Source organism: Natrix helvetica (genome assembly GCF_964273705.1).
Source record: "Natrix helvetica genome assembly, chromosome: 1".
Lineage (NCBI taxonomy): Eukaryota > Metazoa > Chordata > Lepidosauria > Squamata > Natricidae > Natrix > Natrix helvetica.
In genome coordinates this window covers 313,252,675-313,272,685 of record NC_138548.1, presented here as the reverse complement: position 1 = coordinate 313,272,685, position 20,011 = coordinate 313,252,675, and the positions used below count along the sequence as shown (strand labels likewise).

General features: G+C 40.0%; 1 protein-coding gene across 2 annotated transcripts in view; it reads right to left on the bottom strand.

The window, feature by feature from the left end:
• The window catches only part of CHCHD6 (coiled-coil-helix-coiled-coil-helix domain containing 6), a 263,958-nt gene that overhangs the window by 99,150 nt on the left and 144,797 nt on the right, over positions 1-20,011 (bottom strand). For both annotated transcript variants that reach the window (XM_081939518.1, XM_081939519.1), the window contains one exon: positions 1,121-1,191. In XM_081939518.1, the coding sequence (XP_081795644.1) occupies positions 1,121-1,191 (71 nt within the window). The remainder of the gene's footprint in view (positions 1-1,120; positions 1,192-20,011) is intronic.

Genomic DNA, 20,011 nt, shown 5'->3' with positions numbered 1-20,011 from the left:
AATCATCTAGAGAGGGCTTGCTAGAATCCCATACCAAGTTGAATTCAAAGGAACGAGGATCAGAAAGCTTTTCTTTTCAAGAGTAGCCTTGCATTGTATGGAGCAGATTGCCTCTGTTTTGGCTGATTCTAATTGCAGAATCACCAAGAATCACAGATAAACAAATTTAATCCTTGGCCATCTAGATTACACATTTCAAATGTGCGGTCTATCAGCCATTTTCTGAGGTCTCAGAATTACTGCATGCAGCTTTAAGTCATTTTCTCCAATAATGTAATAATACATAGGAAAAAATAAGTGATGCGGGGCATGGATCTCTCAACTTGCAGGGACAGTCCATAAGAAAGCAAAACTGTTTCCTGCCCATTTCAATAGGTGAATAACTTGGAGTAGAGCAAAGTAGATTTATGGAGACAAGAGAAGAGTAAAAGTAAAGATGCCAATTTTCTGGCAAGCTAGAACAACAACAAAAAACATACATACACAGCAGTATAGTAATCACACATCTAGCATAGCTCCTCATTTAAGTATTACCACAGTTAGGACTAGGGCTTGTCATTCCATATCAGCCTGCTTGCTCTGCTCTTAATCTGCACTCTGGAGATGTCTTTTTTTTTCCTCATTCTAAAGTTATAACAAGGAGAGAGAGAGATAGTAGAGGTGATAAGAGAAGAAGGCAAGCAGGAAGGAGCAGCCAGTAGCTGGGGAAGTGATGACATTTCGCCCTTGCCCTCTCAGGCAGAAGGGAGGCCTCACATAAGGTATACTGAAGGATCCACAAGGCTGGGGCAGGGTAATAACCTGGGATCAGTCTGGTAGGAATGGGTTGACAGACACATTTGCCTTGAGTTTCAATGCTGTTTCCTTATTGGGTTTCTTGGATTTTTTTTCTATAGAGACATTGGTTTCACTACTCTTAGAGAGTTTTACATGAATGTATCAAGGTTTGGTGTTGTAGCCCTTATGATGACTACATCCGACTTCCAATCTATAAACTTATATCAAACTTTGGAGAAAATATTTTTAGGTGACCTACATTTCACAGACGCTTTGTGGAAATCATTATATTTATATCTATCAAAGATACTGCAAAAATAAGGGTTGGGTGTTTTTTTTTTACCTGATTTGATCTTCTGCATTGGTGACTGCCTCATTGTATTGATCCAAAGTCAACTTGTAGATTTCAGAATTCTGAAAATGATCAGAGGTAGCATTCAGCATAAAGGAAAAGCAATATCTTAAATGACCCAATCATACAGAACAAGTCTTAAAATGCTAAGGAGAATCGGACTTTTGGGCAATCAGTATACATTAAGGCAACCACCTACTAGCATTTCCAATGATTGCTTGTGATACCTGGGGCTGTTTGAAGTGGCAGCCCAACCTCATCTGGAAGGTACCAGATTGAAGAAATATGCAGGAAAGCACCAGAAATACACAGTCTTAGGAAAATTAAAGATTCCCTAATTTTCATTACAGCTAACAGAGCCATGCTTTTTATACTGAGGACAAGAAGCAAATTAGCAATCTATCCCTTAACTAATAAACCCATGCAATACCTGGGCAATGAAAACAATTAATTAGGGTTGTGCAAATCCTTCATTCCTAGGAAAAAATTAAAATTAAGTGGTTCAGCATATATTCACACACAGTTAAGCAGACGGGAACAGAATAGATTGCAGCACCCTTACAAACAAAAAAACCCCTGCCTACTTTAATGTTTTAAAAAGATGTGATTTGCATGAGTCTCTTGTGAAACACATATTTTGAAGGATTGAACTGTCTTACCTTCCTAGGACATGTGCTTCAAATTTGGGAGATTAGCAATATGGTAGGTGCAATATAACTAGTAATTTATAGTTATTGTCAAAGAGCACAGTAAGTAAATCAAAAGCAGCAACAAAAGCACTAATTCTTACAAGTGATTCTTTCATGAGATATTGTATTTTACCCCAATTAAGTTGCAGTCACTGAGCAAAATTTCCTTCTTAGGTTTACTTCTCTTTTTTGTAGTACTTGGCAAAAGAAAAGTTGAATGCAAAATGTTTACTTTTTTTTGCCTACCTGCAGCCCCTTAGAAGAAACTTTTGCATTTTTATCCTTTTTCTATTATTTGTTTTTACAGAATTTATCAACAAACAGGCTTATGATATTCCTTCCATTCTGGCTGTATGGAAATGTCATTGTTAGATGCATTTTTTATGTATTCTAGAAAGAAATCACAGCAGGTAATTGTTTTCACAGATTTTACTTTAAAAAAAAATATCTCAGGAGTTAGCAAGCTGCAGAGGAGGCCTTGCCTCAAAATGGATTTTGGTAAAAAGCTGCTGAGGGATTAATCTGTTTTTTTGTGGCATAATGGTAACTTTTACATTGCTTTGGAGACTTCGTACACACACACACGTAGCCATACCCTCATTTCAAGTGTGTGTAGTTCACACATTTTAATGGCACCCTTTATTCACCATCCTGCAACTCCCTGCCATCTCTTCCTTGCCTCTGAAAAGCCCTAAGACCTATGCACTCTTAATTAAAACTGTCATTAAAAATTAAATATCGTGAATAAGTAGGTGTGAGCATTATCTCCACGGGTTTCATATGTCACACTGTTTCTCCAATTACTTCCCAAGCAATTTTCATATTTCATAGCATCTGATTTCTCACAGGACCTAGATTTGCATGATCAGAAATATGACAAAAAGAACGAAGAGAGGTAAGAGCTGAAAGTAGCAAAATGAAACATTTTCCCAGGAAACAGAAGGACTCTATCTCATCAAATACCATTAGCTAGCAATAAGCAAGCAATAAAACAGCAACAGGAAGGGAAAGTAAGAACAAAAATGTTATAGTTGAACTTTAGCATGAGCTTCATGCTAAGATGTAACCTAACTAAAAAAAGACTACCTCCCCCCCCCAGACATATATACCTCATAACAAAGGTAAGAAATGCAGCTAGCAGACAAAATATTCTCAAGCAAGGATATAATTTTAAATAGTTGCAGAAGAAACTTTGACTATAACAAAGGGAATAAATCAGCATAGCACTCAAGAGAAAACAATGTCAAAAGTGTCAGGGAAGTCTATTGCTCCATATTTAACCATCACGTTTCTCTGTCCTCTTTCCGCTAGGTGCCTTTCATTGGCATTAACAATAGCCCCGAGAAACCAAATGCAACACAAATAATGAAAAATCAATAAAAGTGATAATTCAAAAATTGGAAAGGTTTTAAGAGGGTTGCTACTGCTTGGAAAAAAAAAACCTCTAAGCCCCATATAATTTCATAAATTGTGAGTTTCAGTGCAAAAAAATCTTTTCTGACTGATTGTCTTCCACCTCCCTCTAGTTGTGCCATAACCTTTTGGCTGAACTGATGCTAGCAACAGCAGTGCTATACTTGCACTAAGAGAAAAAAACAACAACAACCAACAACCAGGCGCTGATTATCTCCCACATCCCACAACAACCTGAGTAGGAAAATGGCATGAGTCACTGAGAGGGGAAAGAAATGAGTAGGAGATAGGAGGAAAAGGTCCAGAGGACGCGGAAGGGAAATATTATTGTTGCAAATTATAAAGATAATAAACCATAACAAGACTCTGAGAATAGAGAAGAAAGTCCTTACGGAGGCAGCATGAAGGACAGAGAGTAAAAACTGACAGTTTATTTATTTATTTAACAAATTTATATAGCCGCCCAACTCACCCCTAGGTGACCTCATGGACTCCAAATTCCCATCAGTTGAAGGGAATAAGACACAAGCTAGAATGAAAGGAGGTGGATTTTTTTTTAAATGATGTGTAAGAATATTTAGATGCCATATGGTAAGTAGATAGGAAAATACACCCCCTCCAAATAAAGGTTGAATCCTTGGATCAGTAAATTCGGATTGAAATGGAAGAGTTCACGCGTGATACCTCCAGGGGCAATACTTGTATTCAACTTCAGGAAAGCTGAACCATATTCCTACAACAAGGAAATTGTTTAGCAAGGAATATAGTACTTCTCAAATGAGATTACATATTCACAGAAAATTATAACAGTAATTGCCAGTTAATAATAGTCAAACTTTCCCTTCATTTGCTGTTGTTTCATTACTGGCTCCCCTACCCCTGTTCTAACATTCTTTCTGTTGGCTGCAATTATTTTCCTTCTCCAATTGAATAAAAACATTTATATATTGTATCCCATGCCGTGCCAAGTACTTTCATTTTCTCTCCTCTCCCGCAACCACCAAAAATCAGAAAGGGTTCTCCAACTCCTAGGTAAGACTAGGAATGAACAGTACAAAGAGAGGATCTGTTTTCCTAGCCTCTAGATGCCTCTGCGGCTTCTTTCAGAAAAATGTTCCACTGCGATAAAATAACGTTATTTTGACTCAGAAAAAGAAGAAGGGTAATCCAAACTGTTAAAGAAAAGACATCTGAGTTTGGGAAAAGAAGAAAATTTGAAAAGGCAACTCAAAGCAACTCCATTTTAATTCTGTTAGGTATAAGTTGAAGTAGAGGTGAGCTTGACAGGCTTTCAAGATTCTATTACAATATTCTAATCGCATTAAAATACATTTTAAGATTGCTAGCAATTCCTGTTTCCTAACCTTCCCTACTTTGAATGTCTGACAACAGCTAAATATATCCTGCTCTGATGACCTACCTCTATCTACGGTAGGTAAGATATGGAACAGACAGGAATATTCCAATGGGAGCATAGGACGGAATATCTGAGTAATTTTCTCAATTTCTTCATAGTGAATTTTAGATCATGAATAATTTGCCTCCACACAGTACCTATCTGTTACAGTGCTTCAGATGATTTATTGTCAGAGGACAATTGTAATTCACAAAGCTTCTCAAACTAGGTCAGAATGGGAAGTTACAATCATGATACCAGGACTACAATCCCCCCCTCAATCCAATCATTCACACATTAATTTCCACCCAGCAAACCATTGGAAAAAAGGCACCACTTAATTCAAATTAGTAGGCGAAAAAAGCAAGGGATAAAAAGCTTAAAGGTGAAGACACCCTCATCTGATTAAGATTAATCACCACTTCCTACTTAAAGTTGTATCTTGGGAACATAGAAATGTTGAACCAATGTCTGCATCAATTTGCACGCCTAAATACCTAATCGGGTTTTGACTTCTAAATAATTTGACCCATTGCTGCCTTTGCACTGTTCTTTTTGTTAAGTGCTTTCAATTTGGATTATTGGTCATCATCTTGGCTTTCAATGCTTTCAATTCAGGAAACCTGTGGCCTTCAAAGTGGAAGAGTTCTGCGTATCTGTTCTGCATAATATATTAATAACTAAGTATCAGTTTTGAAAATTAGACCAGCAGAGGACTGTAATCACATTATAGATTTTGAGTTCTTTGTCTTCCATCTAACCCAACAGAACGTTGGAAAGCAAATTGCATAAAGGGGTTCAAGATTCTTTTTTCATAAGCAGGTAAATCAAAACAGAATAGAATTTATTGTCACATGGCAGGAACGACAAGAAAAAGTACCCTGTTTCCCTGAAAATAAGACATCCCCAGATAATAAGCCCAATCGGGCTTTTGAGCGCATGCACTAAAATAAGCTCTCCTCCGAAAATAAGCCTTCCCAAAAAATATTACATCACAGCAGCACCATGAGGTGACCATGCTCGCTGCCTTCTGCACCTCAAAAATAATAAGACCTTCCTGAAAATAAGGCCAAGTGCTTATTTTGGGGGTCAAAAGTAAATAAGACCCTGTCTTATTTTGGGGGAAACACGGTAAGAGTTTAAAAATGGGCTGGACCCTCCAGAACCTATCCCAAAATGTCCAATGTATCCCTACAGAAGAAGCTGTAGCTCAGAATGCTCCATTCTTAGCTCTCCAGCCCCCCAGGGAACTACGTGACCAGAACAGAGCATATCCAATTTGCCATACACTTCCTGTTTCACACACAGAGATACAAGAGGGAGTGCAGAAACACACACATAAAGGCAGCATATATGCATCCACCCTGATTAGACCATCAAAGAATATACATACTGTAGGTAACATGCATTATTTAAGCATTATTTATATATAAACTCCAATTCTTGAATACACACACATACAAAGAAAATATGTCATTATACAAAAGAAAATACAAATCTATTCTACGAACATTTTTGATAAAGAGATCAAATACATTTCAAAGCTATACTTTGCATGATTTCCCAACCTTATTTTAAATTAATTTTCTATTATGTGATGCCCTTTTTAAATACACTTAATTCTTGGTTAACATCCATTAATTCAGTGACTATTTGAAGTTATGAAAGTCGTGAAGCAGGAGTCATGTGATCATGGTCACATGATTGCAACTGACTCTACAGCTCAAGGTTGACTCAACCTTCCATCCTTCCAAGGTCAGTAAAATGAGGACCCAGATTGTTGGGGGCAATATGCAGACTCCGTAAACCTCTTAGAGAGGGCTGTAAAAACACTAGGAAGCCTAAGTCTAAGTGCTATTGCTATTGCGATTGTTATTGCAGCATCCTGAGATAACACAATCACCATTTGTAACCTTCACTGTCTGCTTCCGACAAGCAAAGTCAAGGGCAAATCTGGCAGGATATCGCAAATAGCAAAGAAATGATTTGTAACAACCATGCAGAATTTGCCTTCCGCTTGGAAACAGAATTGCCATCACTGCCATTAGAATTTAGCAAGATCACATGGTTTAGCAGTTTATGACCACGGCACTTAGTGAGGGAGTTTCTGGTATCAATTGCCATAATTAACTAATGATAAAATGGATTTACATGTATGTTTAATATATAATTAATAACATTTATAAATATGTTCTCAATTCTGGACATCTGGTCAAATATCATTAAATTGTGGGGTCCTTAGTGCTCTCCAAGCTTGGTTGTTTTCTTTCATTATTCAACTAGGTAACCTCATCAGTGCTAAGAAGGGATTCGGGGTTTGCTCTCTACATACAGGTGCTAATTGATTGTGAGGAAGTGTTTTGGTCTCTTTGTTTCATTTTTAGCTTTTTAATTAACTCTTTGACGGGTGTGTAGATATTATTTATCTTAATGCGCCTGTTGATGTCAGATTTATTTGAGTGCCTGGCACCTAGAGATAAACAATATCTGATGAAGTTACCTAGCTGGGTAATGAAATGTCTGCAAGAAAACAACCAAGTTGAGAGGGAACCAAGGACCACACCCAGTTCAACCCTGAGCTAAAAATATTCCTTTCTATTGGTATCATCACTGTCTTCTAGAAAGTGATGTTAGAAGCCAAATATGATGTAACTGATTCTAGGAATAAAATTTCTATCTGGGAAAGAAAAGGAACGCTTTTAAAATCAGGCTTATTTTTAAGTACCCCAAATAACAAGTAGCTATTTCTTTCCTAATAAGGTGGAAAAGTAGGCCTGCCTCATACAGAGCGTTCATGAAATACTGCAGAGAATTCTAATGAAGGCTATGCTTCTTCCTCAAGGAATTTACAACTCATATCTTAATCAGGCCTTCCTAGGACATTGATCTCTTACTTGTAGGATTAGGTGGTGGTAAAAATCACAAACCTCCAAGCCTCTCAGAAGTCTGAGACCTCAAAATCAGCTGTGTCCCTTTTTAGAATCTAGTCAAAAACTCTTGGGAAAGGGAGACCACGAGGGTAACAATAGGGATCTTAATGCCTACCCAAGAGTATCTTGTACATTAAAAAAAGCCCTGGAGTTGCAACTTGATTACCGTATTTTTCGGACTTTAAGATGCACCGGTGTATAAGAGGCACCAAGCTTTCGAAGAGGTAAGTAAGAAAAAAAAAGTTTTTGTCTTCTCCGGCACCCAGAAGCACTTTGCAGGCTTCAGCAGGGTTGGGGATTAGGGTTAGGGTCTTCCATCTAACCTAGAAAAACGGATCGATTTTCGCAAAAATGGGGGCTTTTTTGCCTTCCCCCAGCCCTGCCAAAGCATGCTTTTGGGTGCTGGGGGAAGGCAAAAACACCTTCGTTTTGGGATACGGGGGTGGGGCTTCAGGACGCCAAAAATGGCTGTATTTGGTGTATAAGACGCACCAACATTTCCATGCTCCTTTAGGGGAAGAGTGCGTTTTATACTCCGAAAAATACAGTATGTCTTCCTTGACTAGATTTCCCAGCTATCAATCCAATTCACTTCAGATAGAATTGTCCTGCAACCCTCCCAGTTAACCACAGATAAGGCAGTATGTTTTTTTTCCAAATTACAGATGCAGAGAGAAAGAGAACAGACTAAACGCACAAATTATGTGGAAGGGGTTTTGTTTAGTAACATGAGAAGAAATTTTAATTACAACACTCAAGTTACTGAAGAATTTTTGTCTGAATCCATGACTTTTCATTGACTCTCACCAGTGTTAGGCAGATCAAAGTGTGCTAAACTTCAAGGTTAATCACTCCTTCACAATAAAAGAGACAATGTCCAGAATGTTCCAGCTTATCATAAAGGCTCTTTCGTTTTTGTGTTTATAAAACATATAATTCTTTAGGTAGCTGAAGAAAAATCAAATTTAGTAATCAATTGTTGTTGTTTTGGAATGTTGGCTTTCTGGGGCAACAATGGAAAAAGGAATTTAGCAAGGGTGGAATGGGAGGGAGAAATCTAACCAAATATTGATATCATAATTGAAATGTATCTCTTCAGTTGGGGACAGGTTAACTGGTTCCGAATCTCCTTAAATTCAAAGAAGAAAGAACCACCAATGTTCTATCAATAATTTTGAAATGCTGGTGGACAGTATCCTGTCTGTGGTTATGGCAAAGTTATCAAGAAGATAATCTGTAGTGATCCCTGTAAGGAGCGGAACAGGCAAGCAGGGGACAACAGCTGCAGGATTATATGTACAATCTGCCTAGTTGACTCCTGACAGAATCTCTCCTCTCCTCCCTTGTTAGACAGACTCTTTTTTCCTTCAGAATCGGGCCCCACATCCATATGAAAGGAATATGCACCTCTCTGTGCAAGGATACCACACTGTTTTGTATGAGGAAACAAAACAAAGGAAAATGCAGCAAAAGCAAGAGTAATTAAGTACTGACCAGCTCTGCTGCTAATTTCCATTGTGAAGCTTTTCAGGCTGTCTGGAGCTAAACAGGGCTATTTAAATTGGAAATTAAGACCCTTTACACCCTTGTGCAGCTGTCGTTTTCTTTCATTTTTATGCTGAAACTAGTGGCATAATTGTAGCAGTCATTCGGAAAGCACAAATATCAGTCACAGAAAAGCATTGCTGAGACAAAGCTCCTGCAACAGCCAACACAGGGTTCAGCTGCCATTTTTCTCCTCACAAATGCCTTCTCGAGGGAACATTTTTTGTCTAAATTCCAGAAGACCAGGCGTATCTATTTAATTTGAGATATACTTGCCTCTTATCATCTTAAATGAAAGTATGTGCTTTTTAAAAAAAATAGATTGACATCTGCAATCTCTGATTATTTTAAATTAGTAAAGATGTGTGAGATGGCTATGTTTTACAACTTAGAGCCATTTAGGTAGGCGGCATACAAATAAGTATAATTCAAAAAGAAATTGTTTTCAGAATAAAGACACTTTGGTTCATTTGCTAATAATTTACCGTAGCAAGGATCTGTCTTGAATTATCTCAAGGCACTATCAGCATCTAGTGTATACATATGTATGTGTGTGTGTGCATGTGTGTCTATAAGAGAGAGGGGGTATATTTATGTAGCTTGTCAAAGGAGCTGTTGTCAGCATCATGAGTAATTCATCTAGAAGTATTAGCACACACCATGTATGCATACAATCCCTATTTACTCCCCCCCTAACAATTATGTGAGGAAAGATGATTGTAATAGTCAGTTCTTAGAGTTAAACGAAAAGAGCCCTTGCACCTCTCTTCCCCATTAAGTTATGCAGTGGTCTGAATAGCCTTTGGGTTTGGGTAGGAGATCCTGTTCCCATCTGCCTGTTGTTTTGGTAACAGATAGGTCTGATCTCCCATCCAAATCCAAAGATCATTCAGGCCACTGCATAACTTAAATGGAGAAAAGAGGTGCAAGAATCACTTTTTTATTGTACATACAGTTCACATTTGATACACCAACTCTTTCATAATGACTTAGGCATTCTCATTCTTGGATATTCAAGAAACTGTTTCCACCCCAATCTGTTGGGAGAACTCAGATAATTATTATTACTGCCGTCTTACACCTAAGGAACCAATACTCAAGTTGAAACCTGAGAGGAATGTATGAAGCTGATACAGCCAATAGCTATTGATATTAGTATCAAAGCGAAGCATGCTTGGAAAAAGTGCCTCAGATCTTGTGCAGCTATGAGTATAGAAGCCCTTGGCCATTCATTAAAGCAGTCTGACTTTTTTCAGGATTCCATGACAGACAGAAAAAGTGTTGCAACTATAAAACTCATATGAACTCTGATTCCATAAAATATTTGCATTTTTTTCAAACTCATATTGAAGCATAGTACAAATTGGACTGCTTTAATACCTAGCAAAGACGTTGTGCGTGCACAGTTTCCAAAGCTTTGTAACTTTTCAGTAAATCAAGGAACTATCCAGGATTGATAACCTTTATGCAGAGACCTTTCTGTAGCAACCTCATCCAGTACTGAGTGGATACATCAAGTGGATCCTGCTATACCCAAGTCAAATCACAATAATATACATTTGGTCTGTTGTCCATTCATCACATCTTGGTTGGATGGAATCTAATTGCAAGCAAACCTGGTATTTATTAGCAATCTTATGAATCCATGGAACCTGACCACTTGGGCCCAGGATGGGGATAACTGGCTTAGAAGTGAGAACATGCACTAACCCCTTCTGCTAGAACAATCTAGCTATAAATACCCACCATATCTTTCTACAATGTTCTCAATAGGAACTACCCCCAACTCATGGAATCTAATCTTAAGCCCCTTTTCTTCCCATGCCTTGTTTAGTCCTCACTATTCATCCATTCTGCTGAGACTGCAGAGTGCCTCTGCAGACAGGCTGGAATACATCTTTACAGTCACCCACACACATCAACACATATCTGCTGCCCACTTTGAGCAGTCTCATACTTCAAAGCATCAATTCTGCATGTATATCAAACTACAATACCAGGTTTTTCAAATCTTTGCTGCTAATATGTCTCTCACCATACTTCAGCAGAGATACAGAGGCCTCTCCCTGCCTCCACATCCCTTCTTTCAATAGGGAGTGTATATGGAAACCTAGAATGACCTCATCTTTGCTAGTTTAGTTCTTTGAGTGAAGGGCAAAGTGAACTACACAAACAGATTGATGTTTGCCAGCCAGATTTTTTAAACTAATACAAAGTAATGTGTTTATTGCATCTGAATATCTCCTTCCAACAAAACCACCAAGAAATTAGATTTATCTTCACTGATATTGCTTATTTTTCCCAAAGGCTTACATAATAGTTCTCTCTTGCCATCACAGTCAGCTGCAATGCAGGTTGCTTTAGGCATTCACTCTCCCCCCCTCCCCCAATTTCTCCTGGCATCTTTGCAACCTGCCAAAGTGTACTACATGCAAGCCACCAGCAAGACATTGAACTAACCAACAAAGTTTAAGATGGTGCATGTTTAGCAGAGAGGGAAATTAAACCTCAGGGTAATCGTTTTCCCTTGCTAGAAGCAACTTGAGCATCTGGCTTGTGACTCTTGCCTGGAATCTACTTATTTATGACCCTGGTTTGTTAATTGACTAAGACTTCATCTCTCCTTTGACTTGGCATTGTAAATCTTTGGCTTGACCTTGGACTTCTTGACTTGGAATTTGTCTTTGTCCAGCTAAATTTTTATCTGCAAGTAATTCCTGTTTTCCTGCCTGTGTCTTTTTCTCAGCTATCTCATGCTGCCTTGCTATTGGGACTTGAAGCAACAAATCTTCCCTTTAACACTGTGTGTGCCTAGATACTGTGTCTGGTTCTGAAGCGATGCTAAGAAAGCCAGGATGGGAAAAGTTTGCTGAAAGTACAGCCCAGATGACACTTACAGTCTATTTCGCTTTGAAGTGTTTTTCCCTATTAAAAGCAAAGGGAAGAGAAAGACATTGTTTTTTCCTATTTAGAAGCATTCATATATGGTATGAGAGTCAAATTTGGTGTAGTGGTTGAAAACACTGGGACAGAAATCACAAGACCATGACTGCTGAATGATTTTGGACCAGTTTTCTCTCCTCAGCCTTAGGAAGAAGGCAATGGTAAACTACTTGCAAAAATGCTGCCAAGAAAACTGCATGGATTTGGTGTCACTAATGTGAAGATTAACTCAAAAGCACAAATACACCCACAAAAAAAGAGTACATGGGGAGGGAGACGACCCTCTTATTTTTTGTGTGTGGCAAAAACAAATATAGAGGTACCAATTGTGGGAAATATCAAACTTTAAGCATCTCCACAAAACATGATTTTCAATAGTCTGTTTTCAGATATTTTCCCACAGGTATCATTCTTTAAATATAATTCTCTGAAAAGGAACAAGTCATAGACCAAAAAACATCTACAACATTTGGCAAGAAAAATACATGTGCATTCTTTTAAGAATATTACTAGCAAGTAAACCTCTAATGCAGGATAGGAAATAATAGCCAATAAGTGTTTTGTCAGGGAAAAAAAAAACCCTGTTAGAGACCGATGAACCGTGGCTGATTCCCTTCTGCATATCTTTTGAGATATTGAGAAAAAATAAGTCTTTAAAAGTATTCTAATTAATAAACAAACTTTAATAATAAAATAAAACAGAAAATAACTAATTGGTTACATTTTGATAATGAAAACTACGTTAGCCAAAGTTGGCTGTCGAACAAAGAAGAGAGGAATTTTGGAATGTGTAACGCGTGCGCAATAAATCACTTTCAGATAAGAACCCTTTTTTTGTTTTATGACCTGCGCAATAAAGCTTTCTTAGTTTAACTCTTGAGTGTCAATTCAGGCAGTTCAGGCCTAGCAAACTTTTTAACATCGTGACACCCCTTCTTTTGCTAGTCTGGGCTGACGTCATCAAATCATCAATTAAGGCACATCTTCTTTCGCAGATACTCGTGTTGATTTGCGGCGAGTGGTTTGTTAAGCATGTCTGCGATCTGATCATGTGTAGAAACATATTGCAATTTAACAAAACCTTGCTTAACTAATTGCTTTGTGTTTTGATAACGAATGTCAATGTGTCTGGACCTAGAACCTGTAAAATGTGACTCAGAAATATAAACAACAGATACATTATCTTCCATCACGGTGATTGGTCGAATCGGACGTGTCCAGATATCTGTGATCAAAGCATCAAACCACGTTAGAGAATTACAAGCATCTGAAACACAAGCATATTCAGCTTCAGTAGATGAACATGAAACAAAACTCTGTTTTCTCACTTGCCAGTAAACAGGACAACCATTTAGGAACATCATGTAACCAGAAGTGCTTTTGCGTGACTTCTTGTCGCTCGCCCAGTCAGCGTCGGCAAAACAAATCAACTTTGGTTGATCAGTGTGTGTTGGTTCTAGCAATAACTTCATGTGTTTAGTGTGTTTTAGGTATTTCAACAACTTCTTAATGCATGACCAATGAAATTGTGTTGCCTTACCTACGTGTCGTGATAAAAGATTAACACTAAGTGCGATGTCAGGTCTGGTCCAACTACTAATGTATAATAGTGAACCAATGACTGAACGATAGAGTGTTTGATCCTCGAACTCAGGACTTGGTTCATGTGTTAAGTTGTGAAAATCTGTTTGCATGGGTGTCTTTGTTGTGCTAGCATCTTTCATGTTGCAATGATGTAGAATGTGGTCAATTTTCTCCTCTTGTGAAAGACTAAACCCCTTCTGTGTCTTTTCAATTTGAACACCTAAATAAGTGCTAATGTGTCCTAAAGATTTTAGTGTGAAGTATCTCTGCAAACTTTTAGCAAAAATCTCACTCATTTTCTTATTTGGACCAATATAAACAATATCATCAACATAAACAAGAATTATCTCATATGCATTGTTAGATCTTTTTGTGAACACGCATTCATCAGTTTCGGACTTAATAAAGCCCATTGAATTTAGTTTGTCAGTAAGACATAAATACCACATTAAACCTGACTGTTTCAGACCATAAAGACTTTTGTTCAGGAACCAGGTATCCCCTTCTTGCTTTCGGAATCCTGGAGGGCTTCTCACGTAGATCTCTTCATCTAGGTCTGCATGTAGATAAGCTGTGTCCACATCAAATTGAAAAACTTCTAAACCAAGAATAGTTGCAGTGGTTAAAGCAATTTTTACACTTTCAGTTCTGACTGTTGGTGAGTAAGTGTTTGTGTAGTCCTCAGGATAACGTTGAGCGAAACCCTGAGCTACCAGTCTGGCTTTGTATAAAGACTCACCATTCGGTTTCTTCTTGATTCTGTAGACCCATCGGGTGCCAATGACTTTCTTGTTTGCTGGAGGTTTTGCAGGTGTGAATACATTAAGTTTCTTTAAACTGTCCATTTCATCCTGCATTGCATCATACCATTTGTCTTGTTCTGAATCAGGAAGCTGTTTGATTTGTGTGAATGTCTCTGGAGGAAGAGTAACGTTGCAAATCAAAGGTACTGGTGATTTTGTCAGTTGCCATGAATAACGTTGTGGAGGGATTCCTTTTGTGGCCCTCTTGGAGCGTCTAGGAACAACAGACCAGTCTTCTTCTTCTTCTTCATCATCATCCTCGTCCTCACGTTCGTCGCTAGCATCAGCATCCGCGGCTTGAGAAGACGGAACATCAGGTTGTGAAGAACTGGTAGAAGGAATATCTGCCTGCGAATTGTCATCAGGCTGCGTGGCATCTGGAACACCATCTCTAGGAAAATAAACTTCAGGATCATTGGAATGAATCCTGGACCAGTCAATGTCTTCCTCAAAATTAGCAGATTGTGAAATGACAATCACATGTTTAGTATCAATGAATTTGTACCATTTTGAATTATCATCAATACCCATAAATCTTAGTCTCTTTGGTCCTTGAGTTATAGGAGTGTTCACCATAGCATATGAACCAAAAATATGGAGGTTCTTGAGATTAGGCTTGTAGCCATACAGCATGTAGAAAGGAGTTTGATTGATTACACTGCTCCAAGTACGGTTGACAATGTAATTTGCATATTTGATTGCTTCACCCCAGTATGCGTTACTGAGATTGGCATCTTCTAGAAGACAACGCATCATGGTTTGTAGAACCCCTTGTCTTCTTTCTACGACTCCGTTATGAGCCGGTGTATATGGAGCAGATGTCTGATGAAGAATTCCATTCTTACGCATCCAGTCCTGGAAACGCTGAGACATGAATTCTGCACCACGGTCACTCTGGATTCTGGCGATGCGAACTTGGTATTGTGTAGAAACAAACGCTGCAAAGTCTTTAAAGATCTGAAAGGTCTCAGATTTCTCTCTCATAGGATATACAAATCCATATCTAGAATGATTATCTACAATTGTTAAAAAATACTTTCTGCCACCAAGTGTTGGTGGGAAAGGACCCACTATGTCAGTGTGTACCAAATCAAAAATGCGTGTTGACCGGCGTGTAGCGTGTTTGGGAATTGCAGCCGCCTTGGATTTAGCCTTTTTGCAAACCGCACAATCCAAAAACACCTTACACCCCTTTAGATCCAAACCTTTTGCGAACTCCGGCATCTTTCTAAGAACACGGAAACTGGCATGCCCCAATCTTCTGTGCCACTTGTGAATACACCTGGAATGCAAAGGTTTACCAGTTAGTGAATTCTCAACATTAACAGTTTCATGAGGACCCTCAGGCTTGCTTTGAGCAATCTGTTTCTGTTTTCTTTGTTTGTTGGCTTTAGGAGCCTTTGGCACAGTAACGCTTTCTCTCTCTGGGACAACTCTCTCTGGGTCTGCGTTGTGCCTTTTTGGAGTTTGCATACTTGCCTGTGCTTGCCCTTTAGGCTTTGGTTTTAAGTAATAAACACCACCAATTAGCATAGTTTCAGCAACAATATCACCATCTTTAACTAAGTAACTTGTTTTTTCGAGGTGGTGAACCTGGAACTTTAACTCTCTAGACAAGTGACTTTGACTAAGCAAATTACTGGTTGCTGAAGGTATGTAATAAACATCAGGGATGTGTGTATCGAGCTCTTCAATGTAAACAGTTCCTTTTCCCATAACCTTGCAAGTGTGGTTGGTGAAGGAATACAGTTCTCGATACTCGGGCTCTGGTTCGCCCATTTCTGTGAAAAGTTCCCTTCTGTGGGTAACGTGCACAGCTGCTCCACTATCTAAAGTCCACAAAAGACGTCTGTCGAACTTTGGATCAGGTTGTGGAACGTTGGTTATGGCCAGTGTTGCAAGCGGAGCTTGTGAATCACGCCTTGGACCACGACGACCTTGTCTTCCGCCTCTACCTCTGCCTCTGGAATCTGTTCCTCTGGGCTGGTACGTGGCGGGAGCTGGAACTCGTTGGGGACAATCCCGGGTGTCATGTCCCACACGGTTGCAGGTGTAGCATTTTGGCATCCTTGGAGCGTAGCCTCTTCCTCGGAAGGGACGTCTGGCTGGAGCCTTTGGTGCTGGAGGCCGTTGCAGATGTGGGGTAGCTAACCTGATAGCTTCGTCTTCCACTAAAAGTCTGCAAACGTGGTTAACTGTGCGTTGAGCAATAGGCACGTAGTTAATCTTTGCAACAGCATCTTTCCATTCATAATTCAATGAGTTAATGATGATGCTAATCATTTGGATATCATCGATTACATGGCCATTTTGTCTCAATTCACTTCTCATTCTTTTCAGTTTGGTCAAATGTCCACCAATTCGTTCACCAGGTTTCAACTTCGAACCATGGAACTCAGACATGAGCAAACATGAGGATTCAATTGAAACGGGCCTGTAGCAATCTTCCAAAATAGCCCATATTTCTTGGGCAGTTGCATCAGGTGGAAAGATACCTTGGATCTCAATTTCCATTGACATGAGTAAAGTCGTGATAGCTCTGTTTTCAAGGTTTCTTATTGCAGGTGTCCAGGGTTGACGGGGAGGATCAAAAACCATGGAATATGTGCCTTCTCTTCGAAGCAAGAGCGCAATTTCACTGACCCAGGCTTTATAATTCTCTCCTGACTCCTTTAATTTGGACTCACCAGTCAAGGGGGTGACTGTGAATACCTGCTGAGGAACAATTTGTTGCTCTGGTTGCAAAGCTGGTTGTTGAACCAGGGGATGCTGGGGTTGCATCATTGGCCTTTGCGTGGCAACATCAAATTGGCTTCCTCGAATTTGCCTCTGGCTTTGCCTTATTCCATCTAGGGAGAATTCCACACCGCCAGGAGGTGTTGAAGACTTAACCTTTGGAGACAAAGTTTTGGCTTCTAAAGGACTCATAGACATATCTCTGAAAATCTGGTCCAATTGCTTAATCTTTTGCTGTAATAATTTTTCTCCGCCAGCAGATGGCAGTGCAGCTTCACTTTTTGGCTGCCTCTCCTTTCTATACGTATGCTGAAGTTCAATGGGCTCAAAGGGACCACGTGACCTCGGTGACGTGTACATGTCTCTTTGTTCTAATTGACCAGTGAACTCTGTGAGGTGTGTCTTAGGCTGTTGTTTTGAAGAAGACAAGATGGCGTCCTCAGACTTTTTGGGAGTGGGGGAGCTTCTTCTACTTCGCCTTATCTCTTCAAAACACACTCTCGCCTCCCTAACATATTTTTCTAAACGTTCTATTTGATCTAGATAGCTTTGCATTTCTTGCTCACCATCTGGGGGAATTTCATAAACTTTGCTTTCTGCGTGGGAGGAATTTTTCTGTGCCGGCAGTTGCCATTCATCAATCGTTTGATAATCTGCGAGGGTCTGGGAATGGAGTGGCTCTGGCAGAGTGGGAAGTTTTGGCTTGGCCCCCAAAAATTCATAATCTCCTGGAGATATTTTAGAAGGAGGAACCACTGACCTCGTTTCGTGGATGTCGCGTCCTGTAGCTCTTTCTCCCATATTTGGCTCGGCACCTGAAGGAATTTGTTGTTCCTGAAGCACGTTTTGATCTTGCTTCTCTGTGTCCGAGGGAGCCTCCTTGTCAGAGGAAGCTGATCCATCTGTGCTCGCCCCATCTTTCTTTTTCTTTTTTTTCTTTTTCTCCGACATTGCTAATTAGGCTTAGTCGGTTATCTTTAGATAGCATGAAGGGAAAATACAGCCATAAATTGTAACCATCTCAGCTGGTATCATCAAAAGCCAAAAACTCTGCTACCAAGGTGTCAACCATCCTCTGCTACCAAGTTGTCAGGGAAAAAAAAAACCCTGTTAGAGACCGATGAACCGTGGCTGATTCCCTTCTGCATATCTTTTGAGATATTGAGAAAAAATAAGTCTTTAAAAGTATTCTAATTAATAAACAAACTTTAATAATAAAATAAAACAGAAAATAACTAATTGGTTACATTTTGATAATGAAAACTACGTTAGCCAAAGTTGGCTGTCGAACAAAGAAGAGAGGAATTTTGGAATGTGTAACGCGTGCGCAATAAATCACTTTCAGATAAGAACCCTTTTTTTGTTTTATGACCTGCGCAATAAAGCTTTCTTAGTTTAACTCTTGAGTGTCAATTCAGGCAGTTCAGGCCTAGCAAACTTTTTAACATCGTGACATGTTTGATACAGGCTAATTACAGTGGAAAAGAAGAGGAATACTCTCGAACAACTTTAAAATGACTGTTGGCTTACCTGAAGGGTCCTTCTCTGTGCACTGCGGGAGAGTCCAAGCATGGGTTAAATTTGTCTGGTTCCCTAAGGACTGAGGTAATCTCTTTTCTTTAGCCATGCATCCTGGTCCTCCTTAATGCCAGATTTTTGACAAGTTCTGGAACCGAAGAAGGCTGATGATGCGATGATAAAAAAACTGAGTCAATCTGATGGCCCCAAATCTCTGGACACGAAGACCCTGGGCAGGATTGGACCCGCCTGCCGAATGATGCCTCAGCTGTTGCAAACATGCCCAATTTATAGTTTCTGATAAAGGGCGATGGGGACGACCATGTTGCTGCTCTGCAGGCAGTGGTGGCGGCACTCCTCATAGAGTGAATATGTCAAGGAACTGCTTTAGACTGGTGCTCATACGCAGCCGCGATGCACGCCCTCAGCCATCTGCCGAAAGTTGAAGATGTTACCTTTCATCACATGGACCCTGGCTGGAACGACATGGAAAGGGCCCCAGACCTGCGGTACTCTGCTGTCCGTTTCATGTATCTATGCAAGGCCTGTCTGATGTCCAGAGTATGGCCTACCCATTCCTTCGGGTGTCTAGGGCATGGGCAAAAGTTTGGTACTGTGTTTCCTCGAAAATAAGACAGGGGCTTATTTTCTTTTGCCCCACGAAATATGGCCTTGGGCTTATTATAGGGTAGGGCTTATTATTTCTGGGGCAGGTGAGAAGCAAGGTGCGCCTTTTACCTTTCCAGCTCCGTCGCGTTCCTCGCCATTGTGCTCAGGGAAGTGGCTGGTAAAAAAAAAAACTTCTCGCGAGTTCAATCAAACATCTTGAAATCGCGAGAAGGTTTTTTTTACCTTTCCAGCTCTGTCGCGTTCCTCGCCCTTTCGCCGATTGAATCCCCTTGTAAAAAAATCTCATTAGTTCAACTCGCGAGGTTTTTTTACAAGGGGATTCAATGAGCGAAAGGGCGAGGAACGCGACGGAGCTGTCAGTCTCTGGTAGCGCTAGGACACGCGTCTCGCTTCTCCCCCCCACACACACCTCTCCCCCCTCACTAAAGGGATGGTGGGGAAGGGAACCAGCCAGGCTGCCTTTATCATTGGGGCGAGGTGGGCGGTGTTGGGCTGTGAGGTACACCTCTTATCTTTCCAGCTTCGTCACGTTCCTCGCCCTTTCGCCCATTGAATCCCCTTGTAGGAAAACCTCGCGAGTTGAACTAATGAGATTTTTTTTACAAAGGGATTCAATGGGCGAAAGGGCGAGGAACGCGATGAAGCTGGAAAGAGGTGCGCATCACAGCCCAACACCACCCACCTCACCCCAACAG